The sequence below is a fragment of the Lactuca virosa genome, chromosome 8, assembly GCF_052849685.1.
Source record: "Lactuca virosa cultivar CGN04683 chromosome 8, Lactuca_virosa_CGN04683_v6, whole genome shotgun sequence".
Taxonomy (NCBI): domain Eukaryota; kingdom Viridiplantae; phylum Streptophyta; class Magnoliopsida; order Asterales; family Asteraceae; genus Lactuca; species Lactuca virosa.
In genome coordinates, this window is record NC_136433.1 from 54,266,062 (window position 1) to 54,281,716 (window position 15,655).

The 15,655-nt window shown below is 41.5% G+C and overlaps 1 protein-coding gene across 1 annotated transcript; it reads right to left on the reverse strand.

Moving 5' to 3' along the window:
- Nucleotides 1–12,416: 12,416 nt before the first annotated feature.
- LOC145133092 (type IV inositol polyphosphate 5-phosphatase 9-like) lies at nucleotides 12,417–15,004 on the reverse strand. The gene is made up of 8 exons (XM_079068029.1): nucleotides 14,924–15,004; nucleotides 14,611–14,783; nucleotides 14,388–14,495; nucleotides 13,966–14,275; nucleotides 13,709–13,884; nucleotides 12,958–13,066; nucleotides 12,731–12,867; nucleotides 12,417–12,632 (listed from the first exon to the last, which is right to left on the reverse strand). Exons 1-8 carry the CDS (start codon nucleotides 14,933–14,935, stop codon nucleotides 12,506–12,508), a joined length of 1,152 nt encoding a protein of 383 aa, XP_078924155.1. The 5' UTR covers nucleotides 14,936–15,004; the 3' UTR covers nucleotides 12,417–12,505.
- Between the last annotated feature and the right edge of the window lie 651 nt (nucleotides 15,005–15,655).

Genomic DNA, 15,655 nt, shown 5'->3' on the forward strand with positions numbered 1-15,655 from the left:
AACGAAATGAGACCAGGGAGGTCTCGTTAGATTTTGGAAAGCAACCATGTGGCAGCATACTGCTTCAGGCAGTTCAGTGTTCGGGCAGTTTCAGCGTTTGGGCAATGTTAGTAATTGTGCCCTAAGTGCAAGTTCGGACAGGATAGCTGGTTTATTAGGAAGTGACAAGTCACTCACAGCGGAACTAGCTGAGCATTGGCCAAGTATGAGTGATCTATAGGGATCTTCGGTTCACTTCCAGGTTTTGGAAGAAATTCCACGACGAGTTGGGTACTCGTCTGCATTTCAGCACCACCTTCACCCCCAGACGGATGGCCAGAGCGAGCTGACCATCCAGACTCTGGAGGACATGCTGCGGGCGTGTGTTTTAGACTTCGGTGGTAGCTGGGATACCTATCTTCCTTTAGCCGAGTTTTCATACAATAACAGCTATCACGCGAGTATTGACTGTCCTCCCTTCGAGATGTTGTACGGGAGGAAGTGCAGGACCCCGATATGTTGGGGCGGGGTTGGACAGAGAGTCATGTGGAGCACCGAAGTAGTGCTCAAGACGACAGAGAAGATTCAGCAGGTCCGGAGCAGGCTTCAGACTGCTCAGAGTCGGCAGAAGAGTTATGCCGATAGGCGCCGATCAGACCTGGAGATCCAGGTCGGGGATATGGTTCTCCTGAAAGTGTCGTCGTGGAAGGGCGTCATCCGATTCAGGAAACGGGGCAAGTTGGGTCCCAGGTATATTGGACCGTTTAGGGTTGCAGCCCGAGTGGGCAAGGTAGCATATCAGCTGGACCTGCCAGCCGAACTCGGCCAGATCCACAGCACTTTCCATGTCTCCCAGCTGCGGAAGTGCATGGTGGACGATTCAGCAGTGGTACCTTTGGAGGACATCCAGGTTGATGACAGCCTGAATTTTATCAAGCGGCCTGTGGCTATTCTAGACCGGAAGTCGAAGGAACTGAGGAACAAAAGGGTGGAGCTGGTGAAGGTGCAATGGCAGCATCGGAAGGGCTCGGAATGGACTTGGGAGCCCGCGGATGAGATGATGGAGCATTATCCGGAACTGTTCCGGAAGGGAGCGGCAGACTTCGAGGACAAAGTCTAAAATAAGTGGAGGAGATTTGTAACACCGGGTTCATGGTATGATTTTATTTAAGTTTCTATTTTAATTTTGCCACGAACTCGGCGAGTCTGCGTCCCGACTCGCCGAGTAGCAGCAGGGTGGACACGGGATTTGAGCGGCGAACTCGGCGAGTCAATGCATGGACTCGGCGAGTCCACCCGTCTGAATGAAACTCTATCTTCAGACATTTCACCCTATTTTACCCATTCTAAAACACTCATTTCGTCCTATTTTCCTCCCAGAGAGCAGTAGAGAACAACCCTAGCTCCTTTAGTGTTCTTGAGTGATTTTGATCTTCCAAAGAAGGTTTTGGAGCTTAGAAGAAGAAGGAGGAAGTTGGAGTGTTCCAGAAGTGAAGGTAGATCCAAAATCTACTCTGGGGAAGGCATCAAATCAGGTAATAAAACCCTCACTTTGCTCATTAGCTCTTAGGTTCGTTTTGTCCCCAATGGTTGATCTTCAAGCCTTAAAACCCCCAGATTTCGTGTGTATATGTGATAACCAGACCCTAGGAACTGAGACCCATGAGTTGGATCAGTTGCATGTCTCAAATTTGGCCAGAATGGGTGAAGAGTCGAAGGGTACTCGGCGAGTGCCAAAGTGCACTCGGCGAGTTCCATGAAGATGGCCTTAGACTCGGCGAGTTGGATAAACAACTCGGCGAGTCCTATGAAGATTGCCTGGTACTCGGCGAGTCGTTCTTCAAACTCGGCGAGTCCCTTGATTATAGCCTTGAACTCGACGAGTTGTTCTTCCAACTCGGCGAGTCATATGAACTGTCACTAGGATAAGAAGGGTTTAAGTGTAGAAGGTCCAACCCTCTGTAGTCGCACGTGGAATTAGCAATTTAACGTGTAACTATAGTCCCAGAATCTCCAAATCTCCAAGGTTGATGTTCTGATGGAAGATTGGAGCGATTTGTGAGATCTGTTCGTCGGACTCGGCGAGTCACCCCCTTGGACTCGGCGAGTCCAGTCGCGGGTTTGTTAGTTGTCCCCGTCTAGCGAGTCGGGCTGACTCAGTGAGTGGGAACAGGGACCCGATGAGTCAGAGTCGGGCTAGACATAGAAGGACTCGGCGAGTCGCCATATGGACTCGGCGAGTCCAGTCAATCAGAAGGTTGACTTTGACCAAGGAGCTGACTTTGACCAGTCATTTGACCTTACGGGTATTTATGAGTACCTAATCCATGTTTACGGATTTATAGCCGGAGGAATTACCGGTGCGGCAGCCAGGCGTAGTCTGAGCAGGTTTCGGCAGCTACTCTTGAGGTGAGTTTCCTTCCAGTAGGGACGGGTCTAAGGCACCAAGGCCGGCCCGTATAGACGATATGTTAGTATCGGAGTGTGGGCGGAGCCCGTATCTCATAGCTGAGTTTGATTGTGTTATATGCCAGTATGATAGAATTGCTTATACTTGTTGTCTGTGTGATACTTGTATGTTATGGTTTAGTAGCGGAGTGTGGGCGAGGCCCGTATCTCCATGGATAGCAGAGTGTGGGCGAGGCCCGTACCTCTCAGAAAGTAAAGTGTGGGCGAGGCCCGTATCCCTTAGTTACTCATTATATGATTGTATGGTATGTGGCATTATGGGGTAACTCACTAAGCTTCGTGCTTACGTTTTATAGTTTTGTTTTCAGGTACCTCTTCAGCTAGGGGAAAGGAGCCGGCGCAGTAGCGACATATCACACACTCTCATGTTTTCCGCACTATGGATTTCCTGGGATGTACTCTGAATATTTTACTATGATGTTATCGGTCCTCAGACATAATTTAATATTATGAATGTTTTGTAACGATGTTTTTATGAATTAACCTAATTTAAAAATGAAATTTTTAGCTGGTATTTTTGGGATGTTACAGGAAGTTACGGACTGGATCTCCGAGATGGAGACAATGTTTGAGAGTTGCGAGTGTAGCAACAAACAGAAGACCGCTCTCGCGATCCCTCTGTTAAAGTCTGGAGTACTGAGCTGGTGGAAGCTACTAGCTAACACGATGCCCAAGGGAGAAGCAAGCAATATGTCTTGGGAAGATTTCGTGGTGCAACTGAAAATGCAGTACTGCTCTGAGCAGGATCTCCTAGAGATCAACAATGAGTTTCAAAATCTGAAGAAGGGAAGGATGAGTGTCACTGAGTATGCTGCAAGTTTTACGGAGAAGATGAAGCTTGTTCCTTACCTAGTTCCAACTGAGCTCTCCAAGGTCAACAAGTTTGCCCATGGATTACCAGCTGACTTTGGTCCAATGGTCAAGCAAACAACCACTTTGAAAGCCGCCATCTGGGCAGCCAGGAATGTTGAGACTCAGAATAAGGAAAAGGGTCTGGAGAAAGCTGAAGTTGGCGAGAAGAGGAAGTTTGAAGGATCTTCAAGGTCCAACAAGGAGACCAAATTCCCGAAGTCTGGAGGAGGAAGAGGAAGTGAAGCAAGATGGTGCGAGAAGTGCAAAAAGAAACACTCTGGAACATGCGGTGAAAAGGTGACTTGTTTCAAGTGTGGAAAGCATGGGGATTACGCCAACGAGTGTACATTCAACAAAAGGGTATGTTATGCATGTAACGAGGAAGGTCACTTCAAGCAAGACTGCCCAAAGAGAGAAGGGGCTACAAAGCCAAATGTGTCGCCAAAGCCAAAGGCGAGAGCATTTCAAATGATCCTTGACGAAGCAGATAACAATGCAAGGATTCAGGAGTGAAGGCTTAATATCCAAAGATCGAGTTATGAAGTAACCAAGGGATAGTATTGTATAATGTAACCTGTTAGAGGCATAGTATAGGGTGAACTCGAACACCTATGTAATAGTTTCAAGAAATAATAAAGCCTTCGTTTTGTTATCTGGTGTGTTAAACTGTTATGTGATTTTCTTGTATGAAGCGATGAAGCGCCTACTCGTATGCAAGGACAACATCTCTCCCACAGAAGGAAGAAGACGATAACCCACAGATGAATCAGCCAGAGTATGAAGCGAAAATCGCAAAGCAAAGAAGCACCTACTCGTATGCAAGGGCACCAGCCAGGCCCACAACCGATGGCTGAGCCGTGTCCAGCCAGAAAGCGATTCGAAATTCGAAGTACATTTTGTCCAATGCAGAATATGAACCAAAACCTCGCGGTATGAAGGAAATAGGCACCAGAAGCACCAAAGCTAGAGGCAGAATACCAATCCTCCCACCACGCACGCTTTCCTATGGAAGAAAACTAACAGGTGCCCATGATGCACCAAACGACATCCCCAACGACGATGTGAGGCGCAAGGTTGATAGGCACGCCAGAAAGCGCGGGTGACACTCTCACCAAGCCACAGGAAGGCACCTCCCACGGTCGCATCTCGCACTGCGTCAAGAGCAAAGGAAAGTTCACGCACCTCCAGAGCATGCTTGACAAAATTCACCTCTCTCACGCTGGGCACCATTGGTGGAGACAAGAGGAAACCCCAACCTATCAAGTCGCACTTGCAACATATGAGGCTCAGTCGTAATGAGATAGCCATAGCAGAGCATTCAATCAAAAATAAAGTGGAGGCCTAGAAAAAGGAGTATGGTCAAACTCCGCACAGGATAACCATACTCAAGGTGCCAAAGCGAAAATCGAGCATACACCCTGACACTTAGACATTCAGGGTCTATTGTCTCATGTTTTTCTTTTTCTTTCTAGAAATAATATAATTTGCATTTTGAAAGAGCCGTCCAGAATTCTGTATTGCAAAAACACAAAGTATAGAGGTTGTGCATATTTTCCAAGTAGCAACAACGGCTGATCACCTACGCTACTTGAGCAAAATCTATGCAAGGATGCAACCGTAGGTCTCAAAAGAGTCATAATCTTTACCTACAATGTGCCAATAACATCTCAGAGCTGAGAATATACAAATTCCAATTAATGGCACAAAACAAGGGGTTCTAAAAGATTTATAACCTTTCCCTTGATAATACAACAGTAAAAGGTCTTGAGGTGACGATCTCGGCCTATATATTGGCAGCTAGACCATACAGTACAGTCCACAACAGTGACTACTATTTCACGGCTTAACACAATAAGCCTAACTAAACATACAAGTCAGCGAGCATAGCTCGATAGTAGCAGCTATGCGACGTCTGAAGCACACATTAGCCGATTAACACAAACCCTAGAACAAGGAAGTGTGCAGAAGCGAATTAGAGTAATATAGCCTGTCCTTAAAGACACCACATGACAATTCAAAATACGTGTATACATACAAAAATAAAACGGAAGAGAACACTTCCATGCCAAGTACAAAACAAAATGCACAGTTTATGGTTATTAACAACCAACATTTTTTACTATACACATAGTACATAGAAAGGCAACTACATTATAGAACAAACAAAAAGGCAAAACAGAAATCAGCCTTCGGAGTCTGAGGAAGAACCTCCCGGACTCGGCCTGCGACAAAACTGACGGAAGCCATCATAATCCAGATTCCCCAAGCAAAAGAGGCCCGCGAAATCCATCTCAGCAAGGGACGATATATCGGCATCCACCTCTTTAGCCCTTTTCTCAACACGGCCAGGATCCGGGACTCCAAGTTCTCCGAAACTTGTGGAGCAACCACCTAGTTGCTTCCCCTTTTCAAAGTCAAGGGCCTCACAGGCCTCACGAACACCCTGTATCCTGTTGGCGAATGCCACGCTCTCGATAACTTTATCAATTATGTGAACCATCCCCTTCTCCAGCATCCATTGCAAACTACCTCGAGCGACTGCACCATCAACACGAGCACGGGCCAGTTGACGTTGGCACCTGGCCAACTCACTCGCCAACATATCTTTCTCCCAGACAAGAGAACTCACTTGTTCTTTAAGTCGTTCTGATCGGTCCTCCAAAGTGGCCACTTGATCCTCCAAAGCGGCCTTCTTGCAGGCCACAATGCAATCCTGCTCGGAAAGAACTTGGCGCTCCGCCTCTGAATAACGAACTTCCTCCCTCATGCCTGCCAAGGCACCCTGCAATACTTTCAACTACCTCTCATTCGCACCAGCACGACAAACCCGGTCGGCGGCAACGACCATAAGGGCAGAAGTCTGGGCCGCGACATAACAAAGGTCACCAGCCATACAAACACTTGATTGAACCGCAAGGGAACTCATTGTAGCCGAAGGATGAGCGCACCTACTCCACTCCTGGGCGGTAGTGTCTTCCGACAGTAAGGAATCTCTAGTAATTTCCCAGCCCGGAGCATAGGTGCCACACCCCCAAACCGGAACGGCGGAAACGTTCAGGGGCGGAGGACGTCATGAACAGTATCACAACAATTTCATAATAGTAATCAAAGCAAACACAACCATTACATTGATAAAATATAGTATTTACATCTGTTCAATACATAGTTTGTATGACATCAAAAGTGTATAGCAAAAGTATAAAAGACGCGACTCTATAAGTTTCGTCTTCTCAAAACCTGTGGGTGTACCTGTCTACCGGTTCCCTGAGAATACAAGTGGTTTTGAAAGTGTATCAACATTTAAGTTGGTGAGTTCATAAGTATGTAATTGAGATGGAAAGCTTGTCTTTGTTCTTTAGAAATGTTATAGTGTACTTCCACAAAATCCAATATTTTCTTAGTGAATGAAACATAGTCTTAGGCCTTAAGACCAAAATGTATGTAGTTACTGTATTCTGAAATAGTGAACGGTACTCTGAAATAGTGAACTGTAGTCTTATTAATAAATAAAACCATGTCATATGTGTTTCTTGAAAATTGTATGTTATACTAGTGTGCTCTGTACTGGAAAAGTAGTGTATTGTAGTAGTATTTGTATGAAAACCTTATTGTATGAGAGCCTGGAATCCACCAACTGTAGTGTAAAATAGTGTACTGTGGTTTCATTATTTAAAATAAAACCCTCGAAGTAGGGTTAACCTCGTAAACAAATGTTTTAGTTTATACTATTGTGAGTTTCATATAACCATGCTTGATATGACCTAGTGATCTCTACGACGTTCTTCAGGCGTCAGAATGTTATGACATTTGTCACCCTAGGCCTGTCGGCCTAGCTGTTGCAAGCAGCTCAGGTGCGAGATTGTCAGTCCCGTATAGATGTATACACAAATTCACGCTCTCCCTCCAGGAGACTCTGGTTATAACCTATAGGATTTAGACCTTTACCCAAATGGGTACAATGAAGTAGTGCCTCACAACCCTGTACTAACTAGTTTACATGTAGTGTACTAATGTTCTCTTGTACTTGAAACTGTATGAATTGCATTGTAATAGTGTACTTTGTAATGTAAAATAATTATACTTAAATAATCATTTCTAGTAGTGTATCCTTGAAATAGTGGAATAGAGTAGTGTTCCATAAACTATACCTATTATAGTTTATATACGTGTTTCTGTATAGTGTTCTTGTACTTGTAAAATAGTGTAGTGTTTCCCAAACTATACCTATTATAGTTTAAATGTATGTTATGTAATGAATGAAAACCTTTGCAATTTATCAGTGTGTATAAAACAGATTTAAAAGATTTGTATAACGTTCCCCTTTGCTCGGCATGTTACAAAAGGGTTAAAATATATAATAAATATATTTTGATATTTGCAGTGATAAATCGGTTTGAAACAATTGCAAATAGTTTGTAACGGTTTGGAATCTTTTGAATGATAACCCAAGAGTCCTTGTGTTTAACTTGTATCCCCCCCTAAAAACATTGAAAATAGTGAAAACGTATGGGTATGAACTCATCTCTAGTGCATGTTCGCGTTCGGATAGCAAAACTGTAGAGACGATCCCCGTGATAGCGTACGTGAGAATAGCGTTATCCTAAAAATAATTATATCCGACGTCGTATTTAAATTAATAAGATATTAATTTATATAGTAGATTGAATAATGGTTTAAATAATAATTAAAGTGTTAGACAACACTTTAATTATGTAAGGAATACTTACAAAAATTATTTGGGGAGTCCTTGACGTTTTCGATGTGCAAGAGGGGTTTTCGTGAGCTTGGGAGGGTTCTCGGTGTGTTCTTAGTGTTCTTGGTGAAACTATGAAGATTTGAAGATGAGATGAATGTTCTTGAGGATCTTATGAAGATTTGAAGGGTTTTGGTTGAAGATTTGAAGATTTCGTATGATAGTTGAGAGGATTCTGACAACTTTTGAGAGCAAAATGGAAGTGTTTACGGTTGAGAAATTGAGAAATGAATTGGGTTCACGGCTAAACACCTATATATACATGGGGTTTTCGGCCTTAATGGGCCTTAAACTTTATGTTTTCGGTCCTACATGACCGAAATCTCTCTTGATTTCGGTCTTAAGGTCAAATGAAGAAGTGGTTCACGGTTTTGAGTCAAAGGGAAAGGAGTTTGCGGCCAAGGCATTTGAAAAGAAAGAGTTTCCGGTCAAAGTCAAACCGAAAACTCCATTTTGAATTGATTTCCAACCGTGAACCTATTTGTTCTAGATTATTGGACCGAAATCTCCATATTTGAATTCCTTAAAACCGTAAACCCTTATATAGGGTGTTTATTTACGGATTAAAGCTTAAACTTTTGACTTATAATGACTTACATTAGCTTATATTAACTTAGGATTCAAGCTACGTTTAGTAATTGGCTTATAAACATACCTCCAAGGCTGTAGATGATGTCATGCAACTAGGATTGAAATGTGACTTCACTTTTATTGACTTGAAAAATAAAGGGTTGTTACAATAGGCCTCGAAAGATACGGAGTGAGACGAAGTTACTGTTTCGTCAACCAGGGAAGGCTTCTCGCGCTGAAAAGCACCTCCAGGCGAACTCGGCGCACCCCCAGACATAGATCCGAAACCAAGATTAACCAAGGGTGAACCAGAAAATGGTGTAGGTGACGCCTCCGGAGAACTAGGCACCACTACTATCTCTTTCTGCTCAGGCACAGAAAACCGATCTCCAAGGATACCCCCGATATCGCCAAGAAGCCTGGCCACAGATACAGTCTTACGCGCTTTACGAGGATGAAGACCCGCATCATTGGATTCTGTCTCAACATTTGACGACAGCACCACGCACAAACTTTGCCTTTTCCGAATAGGAGCATTGCCTTTTCCTGCTTCTACCCTCACAGGCAAACCAGAAGGAGCAGGAACTGGCGAACGAACTGGGGAAACAACCCCAACACTGGCCGGGAAGGCGAAGCAGGCCCGTTAGAACCAGCATTTCCCCCTTCCACCAAGGGCAATCCAGCAAACTCTCGCATGCGACTTTTGAGACACGTGAAGGGGAAGAGCCTCCACAAGATCATCTCCCGGTGATAGATCCTACCTCGATAATGACCGCGCAGGGCCATCTCCAAAGAAATCTCGGCTTCAGCATCTGCGCAAATAAAAGTTGAATATAAGGACTCATAAGATACCCTGTTCCTACCCCCTTTTCTCCTTTTTCAAAAAAAAAGGGGGGGAGAAGCAGACGAGTGGATACCGCATATCACAAAGTACAATTGCGCCATCTTCCCACGAGCTCGCCAGGCGGCACTCATACCAGCCGCAACAAGAACAAAATCTTCCCAGTTCTCCCCAACAACAGTGATATTTCCTAGTCGTTTGCCGACAGTTAGGTTGCTCCCGAACATTTGGGAAGGCGGTCAGTAAAGTCTCGTGTTTTGTGAAACCCACGCCCCACAAGTCTCCGGTTAACCCAGAGCCATTGCCTCTGCCAATTTTATTCGGGGCATCTTGTTCAAAGATTAACTGATGAATTCCCCGCCTTTTCGCCAAAGTACGAACACCAGAACTCGTAGTTGAACAAAACAAGTAACTGAAGACCCAGAAGGTGGGTATACAACCCAAAGATCGACAAATCAGTTCAAAACCGACAATTTTATTGACAACACTCGGGGTCAACTCGTCGGATGTCAGCAAGCGTAACCCCGCTTCGAATAGAGGGATCGAAACTCCCACCTTCTCTTGAGGGCAATCGTAGATCGATACCCCCTTTGCCGGAATCATTACACCATGCTCCGGCAAGAAGCCGAAACGGTCTTACAGAAATTGGAACTCCTCAGCAGTAGGGACTTTACCGTAACAGTCCATTATCGAGAAAAAATAAGCGATCGAAAAGAAAAATTCTCGAAATGCCTAGATAGATACAACGAAAGTGAAGAAATAAGGTAAGGATGAAAGGTCTTGGGAAAGGGGGGTTTTAAAGAAAAAACTAGCGTTACGAACCGTCTCACGATGGATCTGACACACATTAACGGCGCTGCCTAAGGCCTGTCAAATGATAGAACTAATCCCAGGCATACACGTGTTGAAATATAGGCTCGAACGGCGACGTTGTCAAGCCGACGCATACACCTACAAAACGTATCCCTCAGGGGAACGTCAAAAAAGAAGTCAAACTAACACCGAGCTTGGCCTGGTCAGAACCTAGTCTAAAGCCAAGTCCGGGCCTTCGCGAACGCGAAGAGCGCTGATATGGCGGTTAAGGTGCAGAGCCGCGCCTTAACCCCTTCTCCAGGAAATTATATCCCGGCAGACGTGGGACCAATCAGAGAGTCCCACTCGCCCATAAGACGATATCCACGATCTTCGTAAACGTTTAGAAGATCTCCTTCTAGCCAATGAGGGAATGAGGCAAAAGACGTGACGGAGGACCCTCCAATCTTGGTCCGCCACGTCGCGCCTCACGCGGGAATCCTCAACTGAATCAGCTGAGGGACACGCCTCTTGAACATGTATAAAAGGATCCTTCTTCATCACGAAGAAGGGGACAAAATTCTCTCTTTCCTATAAATCTTCTATAATCTCTCTCAAATCTCATACTGACTTGATCGTCGGTGCTTCGTCCTGGGATCTCCTCCCGGACGTCGACTAACGGACATCTCTCTCTCTCTCTCTCACTCTCTATCTATCTATCTATCTATCTATCTATCTCTCTCTCTCTCTCTCTCTCTCTCTCTCTCTCTCTCTCTTTTCCATTGTGATAACATGAGAAGATATCTGCACGAACCTCCCCTACAGTTCCAACTCAATCCTCTCTAACATATCACAACAAGTTTTAAGAGCATTATATAAGTTATTTTGTTACCTTAATCAATAGTTATTATCACGTTAAAGCACAAAATCAGAACGTTACTTTAGCGTTACTTCAATAGAATTCTTTTGTAAATTAAAAGAACTATGTAACTAATTTATTTACTAAACGTCAAAATTACCCAATGTCTTTGTTTATTTTTAAATCTTACAATTGAAAATTAAAAGAAATTGGTATATACCATTATCAGTTTGTACGAACCAAACTTATTGGTAGCCAAATATATGAGTACCAACTACCAAGTATAGTTGGTATGATAGCGGTAACAAATTTTTTATACAAATTCTAGTTGGTACGGTACACGGTTTAGGTAAAAACAAATTGGTACCATACTAATTCCAACCCTAGGTAAAACCATATCTAATACACTTGTATGCAAAGAAAGAAATGAGTTTTCTATAATTAAAAATGCTAAATGTTGAAATTGGAAACGTTTTGGGTCATGATATATATGACTGGGTGCAAATCGTATTTAACGAACTTGATCAATAGTATTGATTTGAATGAAGTAGAAAAATGAATATAATGTCTTTAAACATATGTGGTCTCGGAAACAATAGGAGAAGGAGTTGGATCAAGAATATATGACATGTGACTATTTTGTGATGGTGACTCTGTGAGTGCTATGACATTGATCCGTAATTCCAATGGCCGGGTTAGGTTCCTTGAAATTTAGAAGGGACATCTCTTTTGATGTGGTTGTTGATTGTTCCCTTTAATTACTTTTGTCATAGGCTTCGCTTCTAAAGTTAACCGAGTGTCTTTTAAAAAATAAAAGCCAAGTGAGTGTCTTGGTTACAAAACTAAGCTATAACTCTTTTCTTTATAATTACCCTTCATGTTTGCTAGTGCTAGTTTTAATAATATTTAGCCGCACTCACGAAAGTGATGAGCAATCCTACAAAATATTACTCCTAGGTTGTGACCACACCCTATTTAAAAAACATCAATTTCTATTGGATAATTTGAAAAATAGTTAAAGGGTTTATTAATCAACATCGAACCAATCAAACCTGCCGTGGGAACATAGACATGAGATATATGAATATACTAATATAATCGAATACATGCAAAGCATCATTCATCCTAGTATGGAATCACTGTCCATGGATCAAGACGAACCTTACATAAATGCTACAAAATGTTTACAATTCTTCCTTTAAAAAAAAAATATACACACACATCATATATATATATATATATATATATATATATATATATATATATATATATATATATATAATTTACAAGCTCAATCGGCCACATTTAGTCTGGTATTTTCTTGACTATAAAAATTTTAAAATTGTTGAGACTTGATCAAACCTATGTGAAATGCAAAGGTTTTGATATTCTATCTTAAGACTTTAACTTGGGTAGAAAATATCGCCTTCACTGGCCGATGATCAGACAATTTGGATTCGTCTCTAGCATATAGTATCTGCTTTAGTTCATCCCCAGTCCATATTATCCTGTCACACCTGCCATATATTCATAATCTGTTTATAGTATTTGAAATTATACAAACCAAAGAAGCGGATGTTATTAATGAATGATATAAAAGGATTTAATTAATTACCATGCAGGAGCACGTTTTGTTTCATCATTCTTGCCAAAATATTCATCAGAATTGGGAAGATATTTATAAGTAGGAGCAAAATCGATTGTTCCTTCGTGCCATGCTCTAAATTGACCATCCATGAGTTCCATTCGTAGCTTCAAAATTTCAGTTCCCATAAATACGAATTTAATTTGAAAGACTTAAGTTTTTGTATTGAAAAACAATAAAGGTTGTTTTTTTATTACCTGATCATGTTCAAGAAGCCTATTCCAAGCCTTTTTATTCACCAATGACCTTGTTTCTTTTTCTAGTAACGAAATCCGGTAATTCAAGTCTCCAAGCAAAACCACCCGACTACCATCATCCAAGCATATATGTTAATATTCTATATATTTATACTTTTCTTGTAGAAAAATGCAGCTTTTGTTATGCTTTTGATTTAACAAGTGGTTTAGTATATCGTTTTACCTGAAATATCCAACAGAATGAAAAGTTTGTAGGAAAATAAAGACGTTAAGGTAATAGTCTATGATCTGAGAAGCTGATCAAAGGTAACCGACCAAATCCGGAAAAGATGATAAATTTTTTAAAAGATGGACACCTAATGACTTTGACTTTGTCTTTGATCCAAGAATTTGTTTAATTTTAAGCGACAAATAAAGAAAATATTTATGAGTTAAATTTAATAACAGCAATTAATAATAATATTATTGAAATAATAATAAGGATTGTTTTCGTAGATATTTTACAAGTAGAGCTACTATATATATACATATCTTAATCAAGACCCCAATAATTTTAATTAATTATAAGACCGGCATTTTATTTGATTAATCTATATAAACATTAAGCTACGATGATTGGTTAATTTCTTTAATATTTTATTACCCATACAACAACTTGATCATAAAAGTAATATTTTATTATCTTATATACCTACTTAAATCCATATGTAAATTTAGTATCGTGAAATAAATCAAATCAAAACGTACGTACTCATGATCTAGTATTCTTTTGGGCCCTTTAGTTGTCGGGAAACTTGTACGTGAAAATATTTCAGTGGCATCGGTATTTCTATTTCGTTCATCGCCTTCTCCACCTCCGGATGCAAGATGGCTACATACGAAACAAAAGCTTGTCTGGTGTAATTGAAAACGAACCGACACTGAACCCTACAATGTAAGAAACCCTAATCTTTTTAGAACTTATAAACAATATAAGAAATAAAAGAAAGTTTTTGATCAAAATGATACCTTGTTTCCTAAGCAGCCCATGATGCCACAGCCTATGCATGATACGTTGCTGTTTTGAAAAAGTGGATAAAGATCCGTACGAACCCAAACCGATATTAGCAAACCGACCATTCGTTTGCTTATGAGACATCGGAAATCGTCTTGCAAATCGCTGCTCTCACTATTTGATTTGGTAGCCTTCAAGCCCAAGTCGTTTGTTCTTGATTTCTTGTTTAGGGTTCTTTCGATCAAAGAATTCCACTTGGTTGAAACGTTTTTCTTCTCCAACCCAAGAACATTAGAGGCTTTTAGAGGAACCACTTCTTGAAACCTTAAAATGATTACACGCATCCAATCGTTAACGTATGTTCGTTACAGATTCCAATGGAACTTGAATAATAATTACGACATTTTTTTCTTTTTTATTGAGAACAAATAATCACCCAAGAACATATATATGACAGCAAGTGTTGTTTGTGTCCAAAAGATGGTCGATATTCAAGTCTTCCGTGGGAGTTACACCTCCAACATTCCACGTACTAACGAAAATACTTCAGATGAAAGGAAAAAAAGAAAGAACGATAGCATTAATATAATTGCCTGATCATTAGTTCCTAATTAAAAGAAATGATATATATTAATGGAATTAAATGGGTTTAATTATACTTATAGTTTTGTGTCGTTTGGTTCACGGGCAAGATGACCGGTGCCACCGGATCATGATCCGATGTTGGAAGATGAAGGCAAGATTCTGGGCTTCTGGGGAAGTCGGCCACAAAGTTGCTGGTAGCCAACTTTTTGCTTATTATCTTACTTGCTACCAATCTTGGCCACATAACCTTCAATACAACAAAATATTGTTAGCATCAAACAAAATTGTTCATGTGATTGTGTGTGTGTGTGTGTGTGTGTGTGTGTGAGAGAGAGAGAGAGAGAGAGAGAGAGAGAGAGAGAGAGAGAGAGAGAGAGAGAGAGAGACTTGTTCCCGCATGGCGATTGGAAATGGGAAGACGTTGGAGAGAGAATAGGGGAGGTGAAGATTAAATGAGAGAGGGGGAGGACAAGTTGTAATTAAAAAAACATGAACATGACATTAATTAACATTGATTCATCTGTACCACTCGACTTTGGTTCGACTTTGGTTTAATGTACACGCACTCCTTAACATCTGGGTCTTATTTTTGCTAAATTAACACTACATATGCATGGTTTTGTAACCGGCGGCTAATGGTTTATATTATGTCATGTCTCTCACTAACTTCTTATATAATGTTTTCTTTACATTAAATTTTATCTTTTGAAAGAAAAAATTCATGGCAAATGGAGAATATAAAAGTAGTAAGACAGTATATTTGTGAGATGACGAATACGAAAAAAGGTGGGACAGCCTGAGAGGTCTTTGGCGGACTCCGTCAGCTAATACGGTACTGGCGGTACCGCCCAAATGATGAATACGAGGAGACGGGGCTCACAACTTAGAATTTGACAATTCTAGTGAAGACCCCACTCCCGAAGGAAATGAACAAGGAAGTGAGGAGCATCAACCCGTTGTTGAGAACAAACGCGACTACATAAAGCACCTAAAGTCAAAGAAATGGTTGGAAAAGGAAGATGTGATTTTGGCTAGGGGATATGTCGATGTTTATAAAGATAAGCAACACGGATGTCAACAAAGGTTGGATGCATTGTGGGAGCAAGTTCCAGAACATTT

What these genes read in the sequence shown, in the direction of transcription:
- LOC145133092 (XM_079068029.1), bottom strand. An exon ending in TGGGCTGCTTAGGAAACAAG is followed by an intron (nt 13,885 to 13,965) that starts GTATCATTTTGA and finishes CTTACATTGTAG; the next exon opens with GGTTCAGTGTCGGTTCGTTT. An exon ending in GGCTTCTTGAACATGATCAG is followed by an intron (nt 12,868 to 12,957) that starts GTAATAAAAAAA and finishes GAAATTTTGAAG; the next exon opens with CTACGAATGGAACTCATGGA.